The following is a 25,508-nucleotide window of genomic DNA, read 5'->3' on the forward strand; positions in this document are numbered from 1 at the left end:
GCCCCGGCAACCAATCGGAAGCCGGCATGCGGCGCTGCGGTGGGGCGGGGCGGGCGCTGCGGCGGGGCCGGGCGGCGTGAGGTGAGGGGCGGCGGCGGCCCAGAGGTAGGGGCTGCGGGGCTTGGCGGGGGATGCCGGGTTTCGGGGCGGTTGGGGTCTCCGCGGACCAGCCTTCTCCTCTGCCCTCCCCGTCCGAGGGGAGGCGGCCTGACAGAGCAGGGGCTGGGGCGGGCGGCGGTGAGGGGGCAGGAGGGTGACGGTGCCCGGGTCTCCTCAGGCGGGGCCGCGGCGGGGTTGACCTGTCCGCCGGCCCTGCGGCGGCTCTCTGCAGGGCTGCCGGGCACCCGCTACGCTCTCGTCTCACCTTGGGCCCTTGTGGACCGGGTCGGAGACTGGGCAGAGGCCCTGCTCTGCCCGGGAGCCGCCGCTGCGCCAAGTCCTGCCCGCCTGGGCTCCCTCCTTGTCCTCCTCAGCTCCCTCCTTGTCCTCCTCAGCTCCCTCCTTGTCCTCCTCAGCTCCCTCCTTGTCCTCCTCAGCTCCCCCTCCCCGGCTCCCTCCCCAGCTCCCTCTTTGCCCTCCTCAGCTCCCTCCCCAGCTCCCTCTTTGCCCTCCTCAGCTCCCTCCTCAGCTCCCTCCTGCCCTCCTCAGCTCCCTCCTTGCCCTCCTGTGCTCCTTCCCTCTTCCAACGACTCACTGGCCTTATTCCTACGAGGAATTACGGTCCCTCTGTACCAGGGCAGGCTGCTGGGAGCTTGGCCCTCTGGAGAACCGCATTGCGCTCTCCATCGGCAAAGGGCAATTATGTCCCCGTTAGGTTATAGCAGAGGTGCTCACCTCTAAACCATCACCTGTATGGGGGTGTGATTCCTCGCAGGGAGGGTTTCCAGATATCCCTGGAACTGAGCCTGCTTTGAGCAGGGGGGTGGATGAGGTGATATTCAGAGGTCATTTCCAAATGCAGCCATCCTATGATTTAATTAGTCTGGGTGATTTTCGGCAGTCTTCCCCCTTCCCTGTGTCCCTGGCAAGGCAGATACAACCTCTTACTAAGTTCAGGATCCAAGTGAACGTGGTATTTTAAAAATGCATGTTTTCCAAGAAAGGAAACTTGAGCTTCAGCTCTAGGAATTGGGGAGCCTGGGGAGAATAGTTTGGGTTTGGGTCTGCTCCATTTGGGGCAGACTGGTGGTAAAATTGAGGAGTCGGTGAGAGCAGTTATCGACGTGGGGAGACCCTTTTGGGAGATGGAGGCAGTGATCCTGCTGTTACTGCTTCAGCTGACAGTGTGTCACAAGCTTGTTTTTTGTTGTTTCTTCAGACTGCACCAAGGCCTTGCCACTTTCCCTTCCGCTTGCTTTGGGCAGCTGTGACTTTGCAGCTTCAAGATGGAAGCTACGCTAACAGCTAGCCAGATTCGGCAACGGTTTATTGACTTCTTCAAGGCAAACAAGCATACCTATGTGCACTCGTCTTCCACAATCCCCCTGGATGACCCCACGCTGCTCTTTGCCAATGCTGGTATGAACCAGGTAGGATTCCCACTGTGGGCCTTATGAATGTATCCTGTGGTAGATGAAACCCATGAAGCTGTTTGCAGGGCTGTTGGTGTGAAAAATTATTGTTGTTTTCTCCCATCTTCCTTCTGGGCACAAAGCGGTGGTTGGTGCTTCCTCTGTGCTCTTACAAAATTGGCAGGAGCACTGGGAGATGTTCCTGGGTCTGCTGGGCTGACTGTGCAGCAATGGGAGCACTGCCAGTCTCCCTTCGGGTCAAGGACCACGGCTAGTCCTGGCACTAGTGACTAATGGCATCTTTGTGGAATCACGAAATTGTTGGAGTTGGAAGGGACCTCTAGAGACCATCCAGTCCAACTCCCCTGCCAAAGCAGGGTTGCCCAGAGCACATCACTCAGGAGCATCCAGGCGGGGCTTGAAGATCTCCAGAGAAGGGGACTCCACACCCTCCCTGGGCAGCCTCTGCCAGGGCTCTGCCACCCTCACCCCAAAGAAGTTCTTCCTCACATTGGAGTGGAACTTCCCATGGTCCAGCTTGTGCCCGTTGCCCCTCGTCCTGTCACTGGGAACCACTGAAAAGAGTCTGGCTCCATCCTCCTTCAACCCACCCTTTAGATACTTATAAGCATTATTAAGGTCTCCCCTCAGCCTTCTCCTCTTCAGGCTAAAGAGTCCCAGCTCCCTCAGCCTTTGCAGTCGTTTTGTGCGAGGCTGCCCGTTGTGCTGGCTGATAAAGCAGGAATGGAACTACAGAAGCACTTTCCACATTTCCTTGCAGAGCGTATTGATCCTTGGCTGTGCTGAGTTTACCAGTGTTGACTGTTGGCCAGCCTGCACGTAGCAGCTGTGATGATGCTGAATTCATAATCTCTGCTTTTGAAATGTAACTGTAAATACTAGGAATCCTATTTCTTTAGGGTTATGTAACTAGGAGTCTTTGTCCAAGATTCTTTCTCTAACCCTTGCAAACCTTCCTGCTTTATGGTTCATAGATGATTTTAAGAATCAAGAAATATTTATCGCTTTTAAAGAAACCTATATTTAAAAGATGCTCTGTTTTCATGTAGTAGTGTGGGTTGTTCTGCCCTGGATCACTGCAGACAGCAAGTGTGCCATGGAACCCTGGCCAGTGAGACTGGTCTTTCTTTGCTGGAAAATACCCAAGATATCTTTCAAGACTGGTTGGGGCTGGACTGCTGAAAGGGCTCTGCTGAAAAGCAGTGCACCGTTTTCACCGCCTTTTTTTTTTCTGGTCAGCTGGGAATTTGGCTGCTTTCAGTCCCTTTGGAAGTCCCAGGGTTTGGTGGGCTCCAGGAACACGCACATGTGTGGGGAAAAGCTAAGTTATAGGCAGTGTTGCCTCCTCCTTGCACACAGGAAAGAGCAGGCTTCTTTCTGAAAGCTGCCTTGGGTAAATCCAGGCTAGTGGTATCGTGACGTAGATGACGCTTACTGCCTTGCTGTCACTTGCAATGTTTGAAAACAGACTCTTAGCCCTTGTCTTGATTGCCCTGTTTTCTTTCCTCTCAGTTCAAACCCATCTTCCTCAATACCATTGACCCCTCACACCCACTGGCTAAACTGAGCAGAGCCACCAACACTCAGAAGTGCATCCGAGCAGGGGGCAAGCACAATGACCTGGATGACGTCGGGAAAGATGTCTACCACCACACTTTCTTCGAGATGTTGGGGTCCTGGTCCTTTGGGGATTATTTCAAGGTAAAATAGGCTAAGTGCAGCTCTGAATCTCTTGCACAAAGGTACCCGTCTCTATGAACTCAGCAGAGCATTTACCAAGAGGAAGGAGAACACCTTGGCACAGAGTGGTACCTAGGGTGCATGTGGGTCATTTGGAATAAATAAGCTTGGAAGCTGTAGACCCTGTAGAATGTTTTGAGATTAATTACTTAAGGTTTACAAAGCTGATTATGTGAATTCTTGTCAGTCTGGAGTCTTCAGGCAGAGGTTTTAGTGGCTGTCGTGGAGCTGTGAGGAGTTGCATGTGCTGTGTGACTATGATGGATCTCCCAACAGGAGTGATTGTAACACAATGTCGCCCTTTCCCAAGCTTCTTGGTAGCATAGTGTTCAAAGTTAGAAAGAGAATGTTAAACATACAAACGAACAGCAGAATTAAAAGGCTGTTTGGGGGCAGTGAACATACTAGGAGTTAACTTAGCTGCATCTAGAAAACCGGGTGAGATGTTTCTTGTGCCCTGTTCGCTGCATATATTAATTTCCCTCTTTCTACTGTCAGAAATCTGAAAGTTTTTGGTTATTTAGCTGCTGATACCTACAGTAGCCAGTTTGCTGCATGCTGAAGAGAAACTCTTTGCATTCACTTGCTGACCTCATCTTTCCTTCTGCAGGAACTTGCTTGTAAGCTGGCCCTGGAGCTTCTCACCAAGGAGTTCGGCATCCCTGCTGAAAGACTCTATGTCACTTACTTCGGTGGAAATGAAGCTGCAGGGCTGCAGCCCGACCTGGAGTGCAAGCAGATATGGTTGAATTTGGGGTAAGGCCTTTAACTGAAGAAGGTGCATGTTTTGATGAGTTATAGTCATTCAGAGAAAGATGGCATGTGTCATCTTTGTGGCAGGGCACGTATAATTAGAGGTTTTAACACAATTGAAGTGTCACAAATAATGTTTGCAGGGTGATGGAGCTATAAAGCCAAAGGGAAGCACTAGTATTAGATAGAAAAACTGAGAGCTTTCATTTTAAAATCTCTGGTTTAAGCTTAAGAATGTAAGAGTCTGATTCTGTTTTGAACCTGTTGGAACTTTTCTAAATCTCAATCGTAGTCTCCCACTCTGCCTTGTCCTCTCCAAATTGAAGAGGACAATTGCTCTTTTCTATACTCTCTTCCTAAAGCAGCTCTTCCACCCCTAGGTAGTTTTTTTTAGTTGCCTCCTCTATATATTTGCTGCTTTTACCTCACCCTTCTTGAGATGAGGAAGTGAGAACTTCGCTCAAGCCATGGGTAGACCAAAGCTTGATGCAGCGGTGAAATGATGCCTGTGGTCTTGTGGCTGCAGTCCCCTCTGAAACCTGCCACTGACCCCGTGAGGCACCTCTACACTGTGGGGCCAAACCTGCCTCACGTGGATTAAAGCTGGAGATCCACCTGCCTTCTCACTGATGGCTTTGCTGAGGTGTTGGGTAGGCCTCTGCCTACACCTGGGACAATTGTCAGGCGCCAGTGTTCACTTGATCCTCCTCAGCAGGGATCCTGAGAGCTGCCTCAGGACTCTTAACAACTCCTCTGCTCGTCCAGGGAATCAGTGAGCTGAGATTTCTGTAGAGCAGCCCTTAGTTTGGGGAATTCTTGCTTTGTTGCTGGTCTCTGTTGCTCCATAAGAGTTTGTCATTACAGGCTGGCTGAGGGGAGGATTCTGCCTGGCAATATGAAGGATAACTTCTGGGAAATGGGAGACACGGGCCCCTGTGGCCCTTGCAGTGAGATCCACTATGACCGGATTGGAGACAGAGATGCTTCCCACCTGGTCAATCAGGATGACCCCAACGTCCTGGAGATCTGGAACCTGGTGTTCATACAGTTCAACAGGTGAGAGAGGAGTCTATGAAGATGATTAAGGCTGCAAAGATGATGAGGGGACTAGAACATCTCTCTGATGAGGAAGGACTGAGGGACTTTTTAGTCTGGAAGAGACTGAGGGGGATCTGATCAATGCTTATAAATACTTCAAGGGAGGGTGTCAGGAGGATGGGGCCGGGCTTTTTTCAGAGGTGCCCAGGGACAGGACAAGGGGCAACAGGCACAAACTGAAACATAGGAAGTTCCACTTAAACATGAGGAGGCAGTTCTTTCCTGTGAGGGTGGCAGAGCCCTGGCAGAGGCTGCCCAGGGAGGTGGTGGAGTCTCCTTCTCTGGAGACATTCAAACCCACCTGGACACATTCCTGTGCAACCTGCTCTGGGTGGCCCTGCTTTGGCAGGGGGTTGGACTGGATGGTTTCCAGAGGTCCCTTCCACCCCCTGCCGTTCTGTGAGACCTGCTCCTTCCCCAGGCTGCTCCAGCTCAGCCTGGGAGCTTGGTCAGACCTGCCCGTCTTGCTTGTTGTTCCCTCTTGTCCAGGAGCTGTGCATTTTGTGATGCTCTGTCTGCTGTCCCACCTGTACAGAAGTTGGTTACACTGGCTTTGGGGACAGATGGGGAAGTGTTTTCTCATTCATCTGTCAGGAGTTCAATAAGGGATAAGTGCCATCCTGCTTGGGGTCTAAGCTGTCGCTGAGGGTCCTGTTATTTATCACAGTTGCCTTGTGTGTGGGGCCATGTCATAAATCTGATGGAACAAAACTCCTGGCGGTGAGGGGAAAGATGGGGTTGCCCTTGGAGGGCCTCCATCCATAACAGCTCATCTTTCTTTCTGTGGCTGGGCAGGGAAGCTGATGGGACACTGAAACCACTTCCTAAGAAAAGTATTGATACTGGAATGGGCCTGGAGAGGCTGGTCTCTGTGCTTCAGAACAAGATGTCCAACTACGACACCGACCTTTTCCTTCCTTACTTTGAAGCCATCCAGAAGGTAAAGACGAGGGAGTCTGGGTCTGAGCCTGATCCAGTTGTGTCCATTCCCTGCATCCCTGTGGAGATGTGTGGGGCTGGGCAGCTGGAGTCTCTGCTCTCCCAGTGTTTGTACTTTGCGGAGGGTAGGAACACAGGCTGGCACAGTAATTGCTGCCTGGGGCATGTTTCCAGGGTAAAACACGGACAATGAGCAGTGCAGCTTTCCCAGATGTTTCCTGTGGACTCTCCTGCTTGTGCACTCCTTGGTCTTCTCCAGGGGGCAGACGTTCTGCGGTCCCATATGGCCCAGGGCCATCTTTTTTGCCGTGTGGGAGAGAGCACGTGGTGCTGCTGACCCAGAATCAGAGCTTGTCCTTCAGTCTCCCACCTGGAACGTGCTGATCTGTAGAAAATCCCATGAGAGAGTAGGTCTTTGCCATAAACCATGACAGGCACTTGCAGAATCATCGTGCTGTTGCTGCATCTTCCTGGGTAGGGGCCACGTTACCAGTGCTGGGAACTCTTGTGTCCAAGTCCAAGCCTTTTTGTTTTTTTCTGTGGAAGCAGCAAAGCTTCCTGACTGCAGATCATGCTGGAAGAAACACAGGGAAAAGAGCCCAGGCTTAGACCTCTCGTGAGGATGAGGTGGAGAGCTTCAGGGTTGGAATTAGAGGGCTGCCTAGATGTCTTCCCACTGGCTAGACACAGCCCACGTGTCCGTGTCTGCCTTCCTGCAGTGTGCCAGGCTGTAGGGACTGTGCTCGTGGTGTGAACACTGCTTTGTTATCACAGTGTCTTTCCCATGGGTATGGATAAAAACACCCTAAAAGAGAGAAGCGGGGACCTTTTCCCATGTGACAATTTGAGAAGTTCCTTGGCTGGACAGCTTCTGCCAGGCTGGAGTTGTTGAGCCAAACTGTAAAACATGATTTCCCAGCACTCTGTCCCTCTCCCTCTCTCTCTTGTACTGGGCTCTTAATGTTGGGATAAATTAGATTTTCTTCCCTCTGGTCTGGGAGACCCTTTGGCCCTGGAAATACAGGCTGTGGCACCATGCAGCTCTCCATCTTCCCTGGCGCTGCTGTGTGTCACTGTGTCGCCTCTTCCAAGAGGAGTGTGCCACCTCTGTGGCTGCAGGTGGTGGGACGGGGCTGACTTCTGAGGCGTTCTTTCCTGTTGTTCTGCTGGGGTACTGGTCCCTGCTCTCCATAATTGTTCCCCTGTGCCCACTGCCTTCTCCTCTCCGCACAGGGCACGGGTGCCAGGCCCTACATGGGGCAGGTTGGTGCTGAGGACGCCGACGGCATAGACATGGCCTACCGTGTGCTGGCTGACCATGCACGGACCATCACGCTGGCCCTTTCCGATGGCGGCAGACCTGACAACACTGGCAGAGGGTAAGAAGGGACCTGCTGCCATGCTGCCACTCCCATTCTTGTTCAGCACATCTTCCCTCATGGCCAAGAGGGCCAATGGAATCCTGGACTGTATAGGGAAGAGGGTGGCCAGTAAGTCGAGGGAGGTCATTCTTCCCCTCTACTCTGCCCTGGTGAGGCCACAGCTGGAATCCTGTGTCCAGTTCTGGGCTCCCCAGTTCAAGAGAGACAGGGAACTGCTGGAGAGAGTCCAGCGTAGGGCAGCTAAGGTGATTAAGGGATTGGAGCATCTCCCTTACAAGGAAAGCCTCAAAGAGCTGGGGCTTTTTAGCCTGGAGAAGACTGAGGGGAGACCTTATCTATGTTTACAAGTATCTAAAGGGTGGGTTGAAGGAGGATGGAGCCAGACTCTTTTCAGTGGTTCCCAGTGACAGGACGAGGGGCAACGGGCACAAGCTGGACCATGGGAAGTTCCACTCCAATGTGAGGAAGAACTTCTTTGGGGTGAGGGTGGCAGAGCCCTGGCAGAGGCTGCCCAGGGAGGGTGTGGAGTCCCCTTCTCTGGAGATCTTCAAGCCCCGCCTGGATGCTCCTGAGTGATGTGCTCTGGGCAACCCTGCTTTGGCAGGGGAGTTGGACTGGATGGTCTCTAAAGGTCCCTTCCAACTCTGACAATTCTGTGATTCCCTGAGGGATCTGGGATGTCCCATGTCTCCGGGATGTCTCTGCATTCATCATTGCAGAGTGTTTGCTCAGTACATTTGACACTCAAATCCCTGGGGCAAGGTCCCCGCAAAAGGCCAGGACATGGAGATCTGAGGGTTCTTGTGCTGTGTCAGCCCCCAAAAAGCCTCGCTGTGGGCAGACAGGCACAAAGCCCTGCTTGGTGCAGTGCTGTTGTCAAGAGAAACAATGAAGTTTGGTCTTGGGAGCTGTGCTGTGGGTGCCGCTGGACTCGCAGGACAGGTTCCAGAAGGACAAGGAACTGCTGGAGAGGGTACAGGAGAGGGCTCCAAAGGTGATGAGGGGACTACAACATCTTTCTTACGAGGAGAGGCTGAGGGACTTGGGTCTCCTTAGTCTGGAGAAGAGAAGACTGAGTGGGGATCTTATCAATAAATCAAGTATTTAAAGTATAAATACTTAAAGGGTGGGTGTCAGGAGGATGGGGCCAGTCTCTTTTCAGTGGTGCCCAGTGACAGGACAAGGGGCAACAGGCACAAACTGGAACATGTGAAGCTCCACTTAAACATGAGGAGGAAGTGCTTTCCTGTGAGGGTGGCAGAGCCCTGGAAGAGGCTGCCCAGGGAGGTGGTGGAGTCTCCTTCTCTGGAGATGTTCAAACCCCACCTGGACATGTTCCTGGGCTCTGGGGGGCCCTGCTTTGGCAGGGGGTTGGACTAGATGATCACCAGAGGTCCCTTCCAACCCTGACCATTCTGTGACTTAAGCAGACAGTGTGTCTGGGTCATGGAAGTGGGGCCTGGCACCTCACCTCTGGCTTGCTGCTGGTGTGAGCAGCTACTTGAGAGAAAATGTGGGGAGGGAACCTTGTGCTTTTGCTCGGGGTGCTAGTGGTGGGTGCTGGTGGATCCCCTGAGCACAGCTCAGAGGTGTATGGTTTGCTTGAGGGGCTTTGCTGTTCCTTAGGTATGTGCTGAGGCGGATTCTCCGACGGGCTGTGCGCTACTCCCATGAGAAGCTCAATGCTCCCAAGGGTTTCTTTGCTACTCTGGTTGATGTGGTGGTGGAGTCACTGGTGAGTTCTTCCCCCGCTTCCACTGTATCTGCTGAAGATTTCCCCACTGAGCTGTGCGGATCTCCATGCTGAAGGACTAATCCTCTTGGGTCTGCAGGGAGATGCTTTTCCTGAGCTGAAGAAGGACCCAGATATGGTGAAGGACATTATCAATGAAGAAGAGGATCAGTTCTTGAAAACACTCAGCAGAGGACGTCGCATTCTGGACAGGAAGATCCAGAGTCTGGGGGACAGTAAAACCATCCCTGGTAAGGCCATGACTTCGGTCTGGATGCACCAAAAGACATGTATTATCTGGGACCAAGTTAGGGCTCAACTGGGCTGGGAACTGAGAGTTGGTGGAAGGTGTGAGGGGATGGAACTGGAGTCTAAAGAGCATCTCTCAGAGCCGGGCCACCCATTTCTCCTCTGGCCTGTGTTCACTTGCTCAAGTTTCTAAGCTGCCCTGACACAATGTGATAGTGTGATCCCTGTGCTGTTAGAGAGGAGACTTTTAGATGTTTGTGGTCACCAGACCTGTTCCCTCTCCTGCCATAGCGCAGAGCCAGTCAGAGACGTGGGAAGGGAGCAGTGTCTCATGACACAGGGGTGCTGACTGCTCTGTTTTTTTTTTCTGAAGGCGATACCGCCTGGCTGCTGTATGACACCTACGGTTTTCCTGCTGACCTCACCGCGCTGATTGCAGAGGAGAAGGGCCTTGTGGTGGACATGGAGGGCTTTGAAGAAGAGCGGAAAAATGCACAGGTGGGTAACAGCTCCAGGGGAGCTGGTCTGCGAGCGGGCAGGGAGGATTCTCTTCCTTTTAGTTTGCTGTCATGAGGCTCTGCTCCTTTCTTCTCAGGTCTGCTCGCACCCCGAGTGCCCCGGTGCAGGCGGTTGTTAGGGGACGTGCCTTTTCTCTGCAGCTGGGGCTGGGTTTCCTCACTGCGAGGCCCAGGGCCTTGAGCAAAATCTCAGAATGGTCAGGGTTGGAAGGGACCTCTGGAGATCATCCAGTCCAACCCCCTGCCAAAGCAGGGCCACCCAGAGCAGGTCCCACAGGAACATGTCCAGGTGGGGTTTGAATGTCTCCAGAGAAGGAGACTCCACCACCTCCCTGGGCAGCCTCTGCCAGGGCTCTGCCACCCTCAAAGGAAAGAAATTCCTCCTCATGTTTAGGTGGAACTTCCTATGTTCCAGTTTGTGCCTGTTGCCTCTTGTCCTGTCCCTGGGCACCACTGAAAAAAGACCGGCCCCATCCTCCTGACACCCATCTTTTGAGTGTTTATAAGCATTGATCAGATCCTCCCTCAGCCTTCTCTTCTCCAGACTCAAAAGACCCAAGTCCCTCAGCCTCTCCTCGGAAGGGAGATGCTCCAGGCCCCTCATCATCTCTGTAGCCCTCTGCTGTACCCTCTCCAGTAGTTCCCTGTCCTTCTGGAACTGGGGAGCCCAGAACTGGTCCCAGTGCTCCAGATGGGGCCTTACCAGGGCAGGATGACCTCCTTCCACCTGCTGCCCACGTTCTTCTTGATGCACCCCAGCAGACCATTGGCCTTCTTGGCCACCAGGGCACACTGCTGGCTCATGGGCAACTTGTCCACCAGGACTCCCAGGTCTTTCTCCACAGAGCTGCTTTCCAGCAGGTCTGCCCCAATCTGTACCAGTATGTGGGGTTATTCCTCCCCAGGTGCAGGACCCTACCCTTGCCCTTGTTGAATTTCATAAAGTTTCACTGAATTTCACTGAATTTTTTAGAGTTGGAAGGGACCATAGAGATCATCTAGTCCAACTCCCCTGCTAAAGCAGTTTCTCTCTGCCCCTCTCCAGGTCTGGGTGTATGGCAGCGCAGCCTTCTGGGGTGTCAGCCACCCCTCCCAGCTTTGTGTCACCAGCAAACGTTCTGAGGGTACACTCTGTCCCCTCATCCAGGTCATTGATGAGTATATTGAACAGCCTTCACACAGAGCTGGTGGAGTGCTGGGAGCATCTTCCCACTTCCCTGTTCTGGATAGGGAAGTTCTGGACTTCCCTGTCCCAGGAGCAGTCTCCAGAGAGGTCTGCAGCTTGGGTGCTTCTCCCAGCAGTTTGTTGCAGGAGCAGAGAGTGGCACCAAGGCTACTACTTGCCCTGCCCTGGCTGGGCTTAGGCCCACTTTGGCTGCATGGAGGTCTTGGGGATGCGAGCGAAGCGTGCAACTAGGCTGGTGTGCATGGGCCAGTGCTGAGGTGGGTTTTCTCAAACTCTGGTGCTTGTCGTTGGCAGCTCAAATCTCAAGGGAAGGGTGCTGGAGGGGAGGACCTCCTCATGCTGGACATCTACGCCATCGAAGAGCTAAGGGCCCGAGGGCTGGAGGTGACCGACGACTCGCCAAAATACAACTACGCTTCGGATCAGAGCGGTTCCTATGGTATGAAAAAAAATCACCTCAAAATCATCCTCTGCTGCCAAACCTTTCCTGCTGTGTGCTTCAACAAGGTCCCCTCTGGGATCACCTTTCCCGGGACATGGAGGTGGGAGTGGAAATGTTTGCAGGTGAATGGCCTGCTTGTAACAAAGGGAGCAGGGGAAGAGGAGGCCAGACTGTTCAAGGGCTGCCCTGTTCAGCTCTCGTATTGACAGCCTGATCAGTGAGTCTTAAGGGCATTCCTGTTCCCTGCAGCTTTGTGTCTCCACACTCTTGTGTTTGTGCTTCCCAGTTCTCCTTCAGCCAGTGGCACAGGAGGCTGCAGTTTCTGCTTGGTCTAAGCCCACTTGATCTGTCTTTCACTCCTAATTCTTTGATTTGGTGGAGATTTGGGAGGCCCCAGGCTTGTAGAGCACATGTGGCTGACTTTTACTGCATCGGTGTGGAAGGAACTGTCAGCCTTGGAGAGTGTGGAATGAAATTTCCTCTCATCCAACTAACTGCTGCCCTGGTTCTTTCTCCTTACCACCTGCAAATGTAGCTGCCATGAGCTCCTGCAATGGGTGGGAGCTGTTGCTATGAAGTTCTGCTCCTTTGTGGTGTCTACAAGGTTTTCCCGTTTTACTGACACTGCCTCTCGTCCCGGTGACAGATTTTGGGAGCCTTGTGGCCACCGTGAAAGCCATCCGCAGGGAGAAGAAGTTTGTGGAGGAGGTATCCACTGGCCAGGAGTGTGGGATAGTGCTGGACCGGACCTGCTTCTACGCCGAGCAGGGTGGGCAGATCTATGACGAGGGCTACATGGTCAAGGACGACGACAGCAGGGAGGATGTGAGTTGGCTAAACTCAGCCTGAGCTGGGGCCTGTGTAGGTGTCTGCAGAGAAGGAGCAGGGGCCAAGCAAGCTCCAGCGATGCCCTGTCCCTGGCAGGTGTCAGGAGTTGCACAGGTTTCCTTTTTGGGGGTGCAGACATGCTCCCCCTGCTTCCCCTTGCTTCTCGGGGAGCGCTGCAGCATCAGGCTGTCACCAGAACGTGGGTGCTGGTGGTCATGGTGGTGCTGGGATTGCTGTGCAGAAGGACAGTGCTTTTGAGCTGTGACAGAGGGCTCTTTCAACTCTGCTGTGCCCCGTAACGGTGCCCCAGTTCTTTTCTCTGTTTGTAGCCTTGTGTGCTGTGCCTGGGGATGCTCAGCTTTCTCCTGTCGCACACACCACTCTGGCTCTCAGCTGAGACCTTTCCAGCTGCAGCTTGGAGCTCTGGCTGGACTCTCTGTCTCCCCTCGGCCTCTCACGCCGCTCACTGGGTGCGTTTCCCTCTTTGTACAGAAAACAGAATTCACAGTGAAGAACGTGCAGGTCCGAGGAGGCTACGTGCTTCACATAGGAACTCTGTATGGAAGCTTGAAAGTAGGAGATCAGGTCCACCTGTCTATCGATGAGGTGAGTTAAGGCATGGCGTAACACAGGGCCTCATCTAATTTTTTTTTCCCTGGATTTTGTCTTCTTTCTTTTAATTGATGCCACTTCAGTGGCCTGGACTTTGGGGCCTGCTCTCCCTGTGGCACACAATGCAGGGAAGCAATGTGGCCCTTCCAGTCTGGCTGACTCAAGGCCTGGCACCTGGTTTTCTCCTGTCACGAGGCAGATAAAGCCATGCTCTTTAGGCTTTGCTGACCAGCAGCAGAAACACGTTTTGGATGGTGGCTGGGAGGTGGAGCAGGTATGGAGCTCCACTGCATTGTGGATGACAGTGGAGAGCCTGGAATGTCTGTCCTGCTCCAGACATGGCTCCTGTGGGCTCAGCCTGCTCAGTGGGTGCTGCAAAATTCCCTTCCATAAAGAGACAACACCCTTGGAGCAAGAAGGAAGGCTTCCATCTTGTGCTTTTCCTTCTGAGGAGCAGAGATTAGCATCTGTGACCTGTTCTGTCTCCAGACAGGCCCAACAAGGGGACTGTCAGGGAAAAGCCACGCACCAATTTGGTGGGGATTGTCCTGCTCCCTTAGCAGAGGCTCCAAGGCAGCGAGCATGACCAGTTGTTTCTGGTCCCCTGACCTAGTTAGAACCTCCACTTCTGCTGCTAGAGGTGATCTTGGCTCCGCGTTGTGGGACCCCATCTAACAGTGGCTTCCTCCATCAGACGAGGCGAAGGCCAGTCATGAGCAACCACACAGCAACCCACATCCTCAACTTCGCCCTGCGCTCCGTCCTGGGGGAAGCTGACCAGAGAGGGTCACTGGTTGCACCAGACCGGCTGCGGTTTGACTTCACTGCCAAAGGAGCCTTGTCCACCCAGGAAATCAAGAAAGTTGAAGGCATTGCCAACCAGATGATCGAGGAGGCAAAGGTGGGTATGGCTGCTTGGGTTGGATGTACTCGGGGGGAAAAAAAATGGCTTGAATTGAGCTTTTGCATGATCTGGGATACTGGGAATTTGGCCCAGCAGGAGTCTTCTGAGCTGCTGATGCAGTTCTGTGCACAGATTGGCATTGCCTCAGAGGATTTTTGACTGGGAAAAGTCCATGTAGATTGCTCTGCTTATTGGTACTGAGCCCTCGCTAGAGCTGGAGTGGTTTTGTTCCTACTCTAGAGTCACGTTATCTACAAGGGCCAAGAAGTTTGGCAGAGTAGTTTTGCAGGCCAGGCTGGATTTACAGTGTACACCAGACGCCTCAGTGATGTGTCCTCAACATTCTTCTGTCTGGTGCCAGCCCTGTGTCAGAACAGACCCAGGGGAACCCTGTGCTTTGCTCAGGAGTCTGTGGTTAGAAACGACTGTACAGGAGCACAGGGGGTCTGAGCAGACAGTGGTATCAGGAGTTTTGAAGATGAGACATCTGTCAATGACTTTGGGATCCCTGGAACTCAACAAACCCTGGATCAGGCAAGGCATGGGACTTCCCTTTTAGGATCTTTCAGAGGGAGTCAGGATTCCCTAGGAATGTGGGCACGCAGCTGACAGGACCAGCTCTTACCTGCGTCTCTTTCACAGAATGATAGGGGTTGAAAGGGACCTCTGGAGATCATCTAGTCCACTTTTCTTGTCCTCTGCAGACGGTGTATGCCAAGGACTGCCCTCTTGCTGCAGCCAAAGCTATCCAGGGACTGCGGGCGGTTTTTGACGAGACCTACCCCGATCCCGTCCGCGTGGTCTCCATTGGCATCCCTGTGGAGGAGCTGCTGGCTGACCCCTCCGGCCCCGCAGGCTCCCTCACCTCTATCGAGTTCTGCGGAGGGACGTGAGTGTCCGGAGAGGCCGGGGAAGGGGGTGGGGGGGCTGAAACGGAGTCCCTGGGGAGCCCAAGCTGTTTTGTGAGCGCTGTGGGTGTATCCTGGGCAGAGCTGGAGGTGGTGGTGACGATGTGCCTTTGCATTCCCAGTACTGAGTCAAACTGCATTTAAAATGAGCCTTCACAGGCGGGGAAATTGCTGTCCCTGCCCACGTGCATGGTCTCTGACAGCGCTGGGAACGTATCCCTTCCCACCCTTGCCTTGCTCGTTTGCTTTTAGCAGCTGGGTCAGGGTTTTTGCCTGTCCCCATGCTTGCTGCCTCTGCCTGGCAGGGTGGATTTCTTGTTCCCATGCTGGTTCCTGCCAAGATGAGAGATGAACTTCTCACTCTCTCTTGTTGGGGATTCCTGCCGAGATGAGATGAACTTCTCACTCTCTCTTGTTGGGGGGGTCTTTCCGGGTTCTTTCCAAAGGCACTTGCAGAACTCCAGCCACGCTGGCCCCTTTGTGATTGTTTCAGAAGAAGCAATTGCTAAAGGCATCCGGAGGATAGTTGCGGTCACTGGGGCTGAAGCTCGGAAGGTAAGGGGAGGCAGGAGAGATCCTGCAGGAGAAATCCATTTCCTGTGGGAAACCTTTGGCACGTGCATGCACAGATATTAACCCTGTGCCAAGGTCCTTCTCATTTACGTTTGCCTGAGGGATTTGTGGCTTGGATTCTACCAACGCAGCACAGAGAAGGATGCTGCTGTTGGCAAAGGCTGTGCTGGAGCCCCTGGCTATGCTACAGCCAGAGGAGAGAGCTGGGGGGGAAAGTGGGAGAAAGTCTTGGCTTGTGCTAAAAGAGCCTGGGTTGGGTCCTGCGAGCCAGCATCACACCCTGGTTCTGGTCAAATGCTACCTGCTTTGGTTCTACTGCTTCCAAGGGAGTTACTGAAACCCATCCTGGGGCTGCAGTATATACTTCACCCCTAAGAATAATAGAATTGTCTGGGTTGGAAGGGACCTTTCAGAATATCTAGTCCAGGCATCAACACTACCAAACCCACCACTAACCCAGGTCCCTCAGCACTCCGTCTGCCCAGCTCTAAAATACCTCCACCACTTTCCTGGGCAGCCTGTTCCAATGCTCGATAACCCTCTCAATGAAGAGATTTTCCCTTTTCCTGGTGGTGGCCAAGAGCCCATCTTGCTAAATCTCCCTGCCTGGCTTAACTGGGATTGTATTCTGCTAGGCCCTCCGGAAAGTCGACAGCCTCAGGAAGCTCTTGTCAGCCCTGGAGGCCAAGGTGAAGGTCCAGACAGCTCCCAACAAGGATGTGCAGAAGGAGATCACGGACCTCAGTGAGGTGAGGATAGTTGCAGTGCTCTCTCTTCTCAAAGTGAATGGTGGCCTTAAAGCCACCCAGCACTGGGTGGTTTTAATAAACCACCAGTTCAGCTTCCTGCTCCTGCCTGAGCAGAGGTCCCAGTCCCGTGTCCTGTGGGTGCTGTGGGGGGCTGGGAGAGGAGGGGAGGTTCAGGAGTGGGGTGCAGCATCCCCCGACGTGGCCATTGGTACCTCTAACCTGCTCCTGTTTTGCAGACACTGGCCACCGCTGTTATCCCGCAGTGGCAGAAAGATGAGCTGAGAGAGGCTGTTAAAGCACTGAAGAAAGTTATGGATGACCTGGACCGAGCAAGCAAAGCTGACATCCAGAAACGAGTGAGCCCTGGGTGGGAATAAAGGACACTGTGAGGGCTGCGGGGGGCTCCACTCGTGTCCAGCGTGGAAGGGAGCTGTGGGGATGCCCCTTGTGCTGTTCAGCCTCTCCTGCTCCCTCCCAGGGCTTGGCCATCTCCACACCTGATCCCTGGGGTGCTGCATGTCTTGGAAGTTGGGGTGCTTCTGCCCTAAGGGTGCCCCTGGGTGCAGGGTATGGGTGGTGCGTGGTTCTTACTCCTGGATCCCATTGGATTTTCCTGAAGGAGGAATCACACGCAGCACTGCTGCTGCCTTGAAGGCCACAGACCCGTCTGCCAACACTGTTTGGTTCCTGGCTGCAGAGTGTGGGGCTGCTCTGGGCTGGGCCGTGGGTGTTTTGGGACACCCTGGGGACCTCTGTACCTGCAGGGAAGCTCTACTGAGATGGTTCTTGTGTGCATACGTGATGTGTGTGCTCTAGCATCTGACTGCTGCTGTTCCCAGGTGCTGGAGAAGACCAAGCAAGTTATTGAGAGTCACCCCAACCAGCCCTTGGTCATCATGGAAATGGAACATGGAGCCTCAGCAAAGGTATGGGAAGGCTGGTCTCCTCCACTGCCTTCCTGAGGAGCAGTTGGGTGGTCTCTGGTCACTTGGGCAGGCAGTGCTGTGTTACAGAGCTGTCTCTTGCCATCTGCTAGCCCCGAGCAGTGGCTAGTGAAGAAGGAGAGGACCAGTGAGGTACTCTCTGCATCCCACCTCCTGGACTATCATGTGGGTTTGCAGGGGTGAGGTGGGCTCTTGACCATTTGCTGAGCTTCCAGACCCAGGGGTGGATAGGGACCCTGATAGAAATGGCATTGTGTCCTGGGTAAGACTCATCCAGGAGCGGTCGCAGCGCTAAAATGCAGGCTGTGGGAACTCTGCCACGCCACGGAAGTCCTGATGCTTGTGGCCACCAGAGACCAGCTCTGGGAAGGGTGTCCTGGGCTGCGTGTGTGGACAGGGCCAGGCTGAAGAGCTGCTCCCCGCCTCCTGGTGCCCTGAGGTTGGGATCACTCAGGTTTTTAACACCCTATTTAAATTTTCCTTCCGGGAGTCTCGGAGCTGATCCTGCTGAGGGACACCTGCTCGCTCTCTGTGGCCATCCCCATCCCCTCGATGCCAGCGCTCTTGCTTGCCATGGGTGCCCTGCAGCCCTGGCATAAATTCAGCCAGGCCAAGTGCAGGGTTCTGCCCCTGGCTCAGGGCAATTCCACCCACAAACAGGTTGAGCAGAGAATGGCTGGAGAGCAGCCCTGGGGAGAAGGACTTGGGGGTGTCGGTGGAGGAGAAGCTCCACACGCCCCGGCAACCTGCGCTGGAGCCCAGAAACCCCCCGCACCCTGGGCTGCATCCCCAGCCCCGTGGCCAGCAGGGAGAGGGATGGATGGGGGGGATTCTGCCCCTCTGCTCCGCTCTGGGGAGACCCCCCCAGTGCTGCCTCCAGCTCTGGGGCCACCAACAGCAGAAGGACATAGAGCTGTTGGAGCGGGGCCAGAGGAGGCCTCGGAGATGCTGGGAGGGCTGGAGCCCCTCTGCTGGGAGGGGGGGCTGAGAGAGTTGGGGGGTTCAGCCTGGAGAAGAGAAGGCTCCGGGGAGACCTTGGAGCCCCTTCCAGTCCCTCAAGGGGCTCCAGGAAAGCTGGGGAGGGACTCTGGATCAGGGAGGGGAGCCCTAGGAGGAGGGGGAAGGGTTTGACCCTGAAAGAGGGGAGATGGAGCTGAGATGTGGGGAAGAACTTGTTTGGTGGGAGGGTGGTGAGAGCCTGGCCCAGGTTGGCCAGAGAAGCTGTGGCTGCCCCATCCCTGGAGGGGTTCAAGGGCAGGTTGGAGGGGGCTTGGAGCAACCTGGTGTGGTGGGAGGTGTCCCTGCCCAGGGCAGGGGGTGGCACTGGGGGGGCTTTAAGGTCCCTTCCAACCCAAACCATTCCATGATTCATCCCAGGGGGTGTTGGTTCCCTTTCCAACCAGAGCAGCACCACTTTGCTCTCCAGAGAGCCTGCTCCCGGAGCTCTGAGAATACTGTCTATGCAAGCAAAGGATGATGGTCTTCTTGGGAATAAGGAGATGCCTGGCAGTCTCCCTGGTTTTTCCAGCTGCATTGGATAACCCTTGCAGCTCCTTCACGCTGCATCTGAGTCCTCGTGACCTGCTGCTCCCTCCTGCTGGGAGCTCACATGGCTGGGCAGAGGATTTTCCCCCCACCCAGCACGCCTGGGCAAAGGTTCACTTGCTTTGGGGCTGATTCTGCCCAGTTCCCAGATAACTGACCATGGGGAAATTCAAAGACGCTCCTCATTCTCACCTCCTTGCAGCCTTGAGGGGACACAGCCAGGGCTGGTGGCCCCTGCGAGGCTTCTGCAAGCCAGGGATGTGAGAATGGCTTGTGTCTGGGAGAAGGAGCGGTGCTTCTGCCTGGTTTGATGCGAGTCCAGGTCCCCGCGGGGCTGTTGTGAGTGTGGGGAAGGTGAGCTGCCATGATTCCCTTCTCCTCCAGGCCCTGAATGAGTCCCTGAAGCTCTTCAAGACCCACTCCCCACAGACTGCTGCCATGCTCTTCGCCGTCGATAGCGAAGCGGGCAGGATCACCTGCCTGTGCCAAGTTCCCCAGGTAAGGCTGAGTCTGTGCCTGCTTTCCTCTGCGCCGCGTGGAGGACCTGCAGTCTCCAAGCAGCAATTATCTAACGCTGCACGGCCAAAACTCGTTTGGGTTGGCAAGAGCCTTGTGCTTTGGGTTCTCTCAGGCTGCAGAGGCGGGGGGGGGGTGGGGAAGGCATTATTCTCTGCTGCCCAGAGAGGTGGGGGAGTCTCCTTCTCTGGAGACATTCAAACCCCACCTGGACACATTCCTGTGCAACCTGCTCTGGGTGGCCCTGCTTTGGCGGGGGGGGGGTTGGAGGAAATGATCTCCAGAGCTCCCTTCCCAACCCCCTGTGATTCTGTAATTTATGTTATGAAAGGGGAAGAGCCAGGACTTGGTGTGGTTGTAGGCATGGGGGGAGACACTCTGGTCCTGGTCTGCTGGCCCAGGGGATGCACTTGGGAGAGCTTTGTCCTGTGGGCCTACGCTCTGGACCTTCTGAAAACCCACCTGGACCCCATCCTTGCGCAACGTGCTCTGGTTGAACCTGCTGTGGCAGAGGGGGTTGGACTAGATGTTCTCCAGAGGTCCCTTCCCCACCTTTCTCTGATCCTGTGATTCCCTCACCTCTGGCTGTGCTGGGATGGAGCTGACTGAGGTTTTTGGGTTTCTTTTCCTACCCAGGAGACTGCAAACAAGGGGCTGAAGGCCAGCCAGTGGGTGCAGGAGGTGTCCGGCTTGATGGACGGCAAAGGCGGTGGGAAGGATATCTCCGCACAGGCCACGGGGAAGAACGTGGGGTGTCTGCAGGAGGCCCTCAAACTGGCCACGGACTTTGCCCAGCTACGGCTGGGGGAGCTGAAGAACTGACCCCTTTCCCTGGGGAGGGGGGTGTGTGACCGGTGTCCCCCTGTCCCCTCCTGCCCGTCCCCTGCCTGCTGCTGAGCCACTACCCGGCTTTTCCTAGAAATAAAGAGAAGTAAACGCCGCTCAGTTCTGCGCGGTGCTGCGTGGGGGGGGGCGGGCCGGGCTCCTCCTCTTCCTCCTCCTCCTCTTCCTCCCCTGCCTCCTCCCCTTCCTCCTCCTCCCCCTTTTCCCGGCCCGACATGCCGCTGGATCACCGCCGGGTGCGGGGACCGGAGGAGTCGCAGCCCCCGGAGCTTTGGGGGACGGGCAGGAAGGATGATGATGAGGAGGAAGATGAAGCCCCGAGGGACCCCTGCGCCCTTCGGCCTCTCTTCGCCCGGGCTGGGCTACTGAGCCAGGCCGAGGGCTCGGCCTACGTGGAGCTGAGCGGTGGCACCAAGGTGCTGTGCGCCGCCTGGGGCCCGCGGGAGGCTGGCGAGGCCGGGGGGCCGGGGGGCGGCCAGCTCCTCTGCGAGTTCCGCCGGGCTCCCTTCGCCGGCCGCGGGGCTCGCTGGCGGCCGGGCACGGCGGCGGAGCGGGAAGCGGAGCGGGAGGCGGCGGCGGCTCTGCGGGAAGCCCTGGAGCCGGCGGTGCGGTTGTCCCGTTACCCGCGGGCCCGGCTGGCCGTCAGCGCTCTGCTGCTGCAGGACGGCGGCTCGGCCTTGGCCGCCGCCATCAGCGCCGCCGCCATGGCCCTGGCCGACGCCGGGGTGGAGATGTACGACCTGGCGGTGGGATGCGCCCTGTGCCGCCTCCCGGGGCCTTCTGCTCCCTGGATGCTCCAGCCGGGAGAACCCGAGGAACGGCGCGCCGTGGCCCGGCTGACGGTGGCCCTGCTGCCCGCTCTCAATCAGGTGTCAGCGGTGCTGGGGGGTGGGCAGGGCAGCCCCCCCGAGGCCTGGGCGCAGGCCCTGCGACTCGCCATCGACGGCTGCCACCGCCTCTACCCTGTGCTGCGGCAGAGCCTGCTGCGGGCGGCCCGCCGCTGTGCTGCCACCACTGCCGCCGCCACTGCCACCACCGCTGCCACCACCACTGCCTGAGCGCTGAGGGTTGCTCGGGTGGCACTTGTCTGGGGATGGGTTGTCTCCTGAAGGTGTCCTTGGTGGGGCTGAGACCCCCAGAGCTTGCCTTATCCACATGTCATCCTCCTGGAGAACCTCTGGAGGGAGCCTGATCCATGCTTCATGTTCCTGGAGACCCCCAGAGCCTGCCTGATCCACACATCATCCTCCTGGAGAACCTCTGGAGCCTGTCTGGTCCACACTTCATGCTCCTGGAGAACCTCTGGAGGCAGCCTGATCCATGCTTCATGTTCCTGGAAACCCTCTGCAGCCTGTCTGATCCATGCTTCATGCTCCTGGAGACCTCCTGGAGCCAGCCTGATCCACACGTCATGCTCCTGGAGACCCCCTGGGCTAGCCTGATTCACGTCATGCTCCAGGAGACCCCTTGGGCCAGCATGATCCACGCTTCATGTTCCTGGAGACACCTGGACCCTTCCTTCTAGCACCGGGCAGGAGCCACACTGTGGCAGATGCCCATCCTTTGGACCTTAACCCAGGCAGCATTTCCGCTCAGTTCTGCGCGGTGCTGCGTGGGGGGGGGCGGGCCGGGCTCCTCCTCTTCCTCCTCCTCCTCTTCCTCCCCTGCCTCCTCCCCTTCCTCCTCCTCCCCCTTTTCCCGGCCCGACATGCCGCTGGATCACCGCCGGGTGCGGGGACCGGAGGAGTCGCAGCCCCCGGAGCTTTGGGGGACGGGCAGGAAGGATGATGATGAGGAGGAAGATGAAGCCCCGAGGGATCCCTGCGCCCTTCGGCCTCTCTTCGCCCGGGCTGGGCTACTGAGCCAGGCCGAGGGCTCGGCCTACGTGGAGCTGAGCGGTGGCACCAAGGTGCTGTGCGCCGCCTGGGGCCCGCGGGAGGCTGGCGAGGCCGGGGGGCCGGGGGGCGGCCAGCTCCTCTGCGAGTTCCGCCGGGCTCCCTTCGCCGGCCGCGGGGCTCGCTGGCGGCCGGGCACGGCGGCGGAGCGGGAAGCGGAGCGGGAGGCGGCGGCGGCTCTGCGGGAAGCCCTGGAGCCGGCGGTGCGGTTGTCCCGTTACCCGCGGGCCCGGCTGGCCGTCAGCGCTCTGCTGCTGCAGGACGGCGGCTCGGCCTTGGCCGCCGCCATCAGCGCCGCCGCCATGGCCCTGGCCGACGCCGGGGTGGAGATGTACGACCTGGCGGTGGGATGCGCCCTGTGCCGCCTCCCGGGGCCTTCTGCTCCCTGGATGCTCCAGCCGGGAGAACCCGAGGAACGGCGCGCCGTGGCCCGGCTGACGGTGGCCCTGCTGCCCGCTCTCAATCAGGTGTCAGCGGTGCTGGGGGGTGGGCAGGGCAGCCCCCCCGAGGCCTGGGCGCAGGCCCTGCGACTCGCCATCGACGGCTGCCACCGCCTCTACCCTGTGCTGCGGCAGAGCCTGCTGCGGGCGGCCCGCCGCTGTGCTGCCACCACTGCCGCCGCCACTGCCACCACCGCTGCCACCACCACTGCCTGAGCGCTGAGGGTTGCTCGGGTGGCACTTGTCTGGGGATGGGTTGTCTCCTGAAGGTGTCCTTGGTGGGGCTGAGACCCCCAGAGCTTGCCTTATCCACATGTCATCCTCCTGGAGAACTTCTGGAGGGAGCCTGATCCATGCTTCATGTTCCTGGAGACCCCCAGAGCCTGCCTGATCCACACTTTGTGCTCCTGGAGAACTTCTGGAGCCTGCCTGGTCCACGCTTCGTGTTCCTGGAGACCCCCAGAGGCTGCCTGATCCACACTTGGTGCTCCTGGAGAACCTCTGGAGGCAGCCTGATCCATGCTTGGTGCTCCTGGAGAACCTCTGGAGGGAGCCTGATCCATGCTTCATGTTCCTGGAGACCCCCAGAGCCTGCCTGATCCACACATCATCCTCCTGGAGAACCTCTGGAGCCTGTCTGGTCCACACTTCATGCTTCTGGAGAACCTCTGGAGGCAGCCTGATCCATGCTTGGTGCTCCTGGAGAACCTCTGGAGCCTGCCTGGTCCACACTTCATGCTCCTGGAGACCCCCAGAGCCTGCCTGATCCACACATCATCCTCCTGGAGAACCTCTGGAGCCTGTCTGGTCCACACTTCATGCTTCTGGAGAACCTCTGGAGGCAGCCTGATCCATGCTTCATGTTCCTGGAAACCCTCTGCAGCCTGTCTGATCCATGCTTCATGCTCCTGGAGACCTCCTGGAGCCAGCCTGATCCACACGTCATGCTCCTGGAGACCCCCTGGGCTAGCCTGATTCACGTCATGCTCCAGGAGACCCCTTGGGCCAGCGTGATCCATGCTTCATGTTCCTGGAGACCCCCAGAGCCTGCCTGATCCACACTTTGTGCTCCTGAAGACCCCCAGAGCCTGCCTGATCCACGCTTCATGTTCCTGGAGACACCTGGACCCTTCCTTCTAGCACCGGGCAGGAGCCACACTGTGGCAGATGCCCATCCTTTGGACCTTAACCCAGGCAGCATTTCATGGGGACAGAGATGTGTTCTGTTAGGTTTGTTTGTTGTTTGGGGTTTTTTTTATAATAAATAAGTTTTTTCTGGTGACTTTTCTGCCCGCGTGGCTCTGCTGGGGTCTTTGCCAGCCACGGATGCTCTCGTGGTGCTGCCAGGCGTGGGGGTGACCCTGCTTGTGCTCCCCTTGTCTTTCCTGGAGGGGTGGGGAGGGAGGTGGGTGCTGCCCTGGGGTCCAGCTGTTCCTGGAGCCGCTCCTGGTAAGGGAACGTTCTGGTTCAAGGTGGTGATGAATGTTCCCGTGGGGAACCAGGGCAGAGCCGGGCTCCTCCTGCCCCTGGGTTGAGCCGTGGGGAAGGCAGCGTCCTAGAAAGCCCCCCCAGCCTGGGGCTTGTGCCAGGCAGCCCAGAAAATTGGGTACAAAAATCACACGTGCTCTTCCCGCGGTGGAAAAACTGCATCGGGGTCGGAATAACCAGAGAAAAGAAATAAAAATTATTTTTCTTTCCAACACAAAACACTCTTTTTGCCAGAGCAAATCAGAAGTACGGAATGAGCTCCTACCAGTGAGAGTAGGGCCACCTAGAAACGGGGGACACCAAACTGAGATGTGACTCCCCGAGATGGGGAGAATGGGGGGGACACACCGTGACTTCTCGGGCACAGGAGCCCTGGCAGAGTCCTGCTGGCCACAGACACCGTCTGCGGCTGAGAACCAGTAAGGAAAACCCATGAGGGGTGACTGGGAGCAACTGGGTTTGTGCTGCCCTGCTGCTGGCGTCAGAGCTGGGCTCGGCACCATCCCCAAATCCCACAAAATCCCCTCAGAGCTGTCTCGGGGTGATCCCCTCCTTCCTGTGGCATCGTGGTGGGATGCCAAGCGGCTCCCAAAGCCTTCCCAGGCTGCACCCGTGGCTGCTGATCCCATTCCTGGGGGAATTCTGATGCGGGGAGGCAGCGGGGTGGGCTCGCGGGGCAGGAGAGGTTGGGATGCGACCCGTGCCCTCAGGGTTGGGGGGCTTTCTCCACCCTATGGGTGTGTGTGTAGGGGGGTGCCAGCTCTTCAAGCAGCCAAGATTTGGGATAATCCTTTGGGATATGATCCTTTTTTTTTTTTTTTTTCCTCTAGGGCTGAAAACAGGAGGAAAAAAGGAGAAAACAAGCGCCACTGGGACACAAAGACTTCTCCGGCCCGGGCTGGTGGGACGCGAGGCTGCCGGCGGCAGGGGGGTGCCCATGTGGGGAGCGGGCACCTCACAGCAACCCTGTGGCACCAGCTGGGAAGCCTCGGAAAGAAGTAAGGAAGGCGAGAGGGGAAAGGGCTGGCCCCGGGACCCCCCTCCGTCTACTGGCTCCCCTCGGGGTCCGACACGTGGGTCTTCACCTGCAAAGAGAAACGTGCGGCGTGACACTCCTCTGATGGGCCTGGGGAGTGGGATCAACACCCCCCCTCCCCTCCCAGGGTCCCCACACCCAGCTGGGGGATGATAAAAGGTATTTCTACTCCAAAGAAGGTGGGTTTTTGTTTTTGTTTTTTCAGCCTCTGCTGCGGGAATAACGTGCACCCAGGGGTTTGGTGGAGGGTGCTGGGGACTGTCCCCAAGGCGTGCATGGTTGTGACCCTGTCACACAGCTGGGACGGCTCAGGGGACACTGATGGAGCATCTCCTCTGCTCTGGGCATCCCCACCAGCACCCACACAGGCAGCAAACAGGGAGGAATCAGAATCACATGGGGTTGGAAGGGACCTCTAGAGACCATCCAGTCCAACCCCCTGCCAGAGCAGGGCCACCCAGAGCAGGTCCCACAGGAACGTGTCCAGGAGGGTTTGAATGTCTCCAGAGAAGGAGACTCCACCACCTCCCTGGGCAGCCTCTGCCAGGGCTCTGCCACCCTCACAGCAAAGAATTTCCTCCTCATGTTTAGGTGGAACTTCTTACATTCAAGTTTGTGCCCATTTCCTCTTGTCCTGTCCCTGGGCACCACTGAAA

The 25,508-nt window shown here is 56.6% G+C and overlaps 4 protein-coding genes across 5 annotated transcripts in view; 3 read left to right on the top strand and 1 right to left on the bottom strand.

The window, feature by feature from the left end:
* Positions 1–62: 62 nt before the first annotated feature.
* AARS (alanyl-tRNA synthetase) lies at positions 63–20,090 on the top strand. Its single transcript, XM_014948651.1, has 21 exons — positions 63–105; positions 1,319–1,529; positions 3,045–3,233; positions 3,883–4,028; positions 4,890–5,081; positions 5,919–6,063; positions 7,296–7,441; positions 9,071–9,179; positions 9,277–9,427; positions 9,799–9,923; positions 11,424–11,568; positions 12,218–12,396; positions 12,892–13,005; positions 13,706–13,912; positions 14,620–14,804; positions 15,270–15,378; positions 16,032–16,145; positions 16,382–16,501; positions 16,985–17,071; positions 19,019–19,132; positions 19,787–20,090. The coding sequence occupies exons 2-21, from the start codon at positions 1,386–1,388 to the stop codon at positions 19,970–19,972; spliced, it is 2,907 nt and encodes a 968-aa protein (XP_014804137.1). The 5' UTR covers positions 63–105; positions 1,319–1,385; the 3' UTR covers positions 19,973–20,090.
* A 91-nt stretch (positions 20,091–20,181) lies between these two features.
* On the top strand, positions 20,182–21,572 carry EXOSC6 (exosome component 6). The gene has a single exon (XM_014948672.1). It carries the CDS (start codon positions 20,209–20,211, stop codon positions 21,049–21,051), a length of 843 nt encoding a protein of 280 aa, XP_014804158.1. The 5' UTR covers positions 20,182–20,208; the 3' UTR covers positions 21,052–21,572.
* Positions 21,573–21,679: 107 nt separating this feature from the next.
* LOC106891852 (exosome complex component MTR3-like) lies at positions 21,680–22,931 on the top strand. Its single transcript, XM_014948664.1, has one exon. It carries the CDS (start codon positions 21,702–21,704, stop codon positions 22,542–22,544), a length of 843 nt encoding a protein of 280 aa, XP_014804150.1. The 5' UTR covers positions 21,680–21,701; the 3' UTR covers positions 22,545–22,931.
* A 1,058-nt stretch (positions 22,932–23,989) lies between these two features.
* LOC106891873 (RNA-binding Raly-like protein) overlaps positions 23,990–25,508 on the bottom strand; it is a 6,264-nt gene continuing 4,745 nt past the window's right edge. For both annotated transcript variants that reach the window (XM_014948694.1, XM_014948685.1), the window contains exon 6: positions 23,990–24,901. In XM_014948694.1, coding sequence (XP_014804180.1) covers positions 24,863–24,901 — 39 coding nt within the window. In that variant the 3' untranslated portion in view covers positions 23,990–24,862. The remainder of the gene's footprint in view (positions 24,902–25,508) is intronic.

The sequence above is a fragment of the Calidris pugnax genome, unplaced genomic scaffold (genome assembly GCF_001431845.1).
Source record: "Calidris pugnax isolate Ruff unplaced genomic scaffold, ASM143184v1 scaffold30, whole genome shotgun sequence".
Classification (NCBI taxonomy): Eukaryota; Metazoa; Chordata; class Aves; order Charadriiformes; family Scolopacidae; genus Calidris; species Calidris pugnax.

Coding starts and splice junctions, on each gene's coding strand:
- AARS (XM_014948651.1), top strand. CDS start 1,386: ATGGAAGCTACGCTAACAGCTAGCCAGATTCGGCAACGGTTTATTGAC. Junction 3,234..3,882: donor CCTTTGGGGATTATTTCAAG/GTAAAATAGGCT, acceptor TTCCTTCTGCAG/GAACTTGCTTGTAAGCTGGC. Junction 14,805..15,269: donor ATCGAGTTCTGCGGAGGGAC/GTGAGTGTCCGG, acceptor TTCTTTCCAAAG/GCACTTGCAGAACTCCAGCC.
- EXOSC6 (XM_014948672.1), top strand. CDS start 20,209: ATGCCGCTGGATCACCGCCGGGTGCGGGGACCGGAGGAGTCGCAGCCC.
- LOC106891852 (XM_014948664.1), top strand. CDS start 21,702: ATGCCGCTGGATCACCGCCGGGTGCGGGGACCGGAGGAGTCGCAGCCC.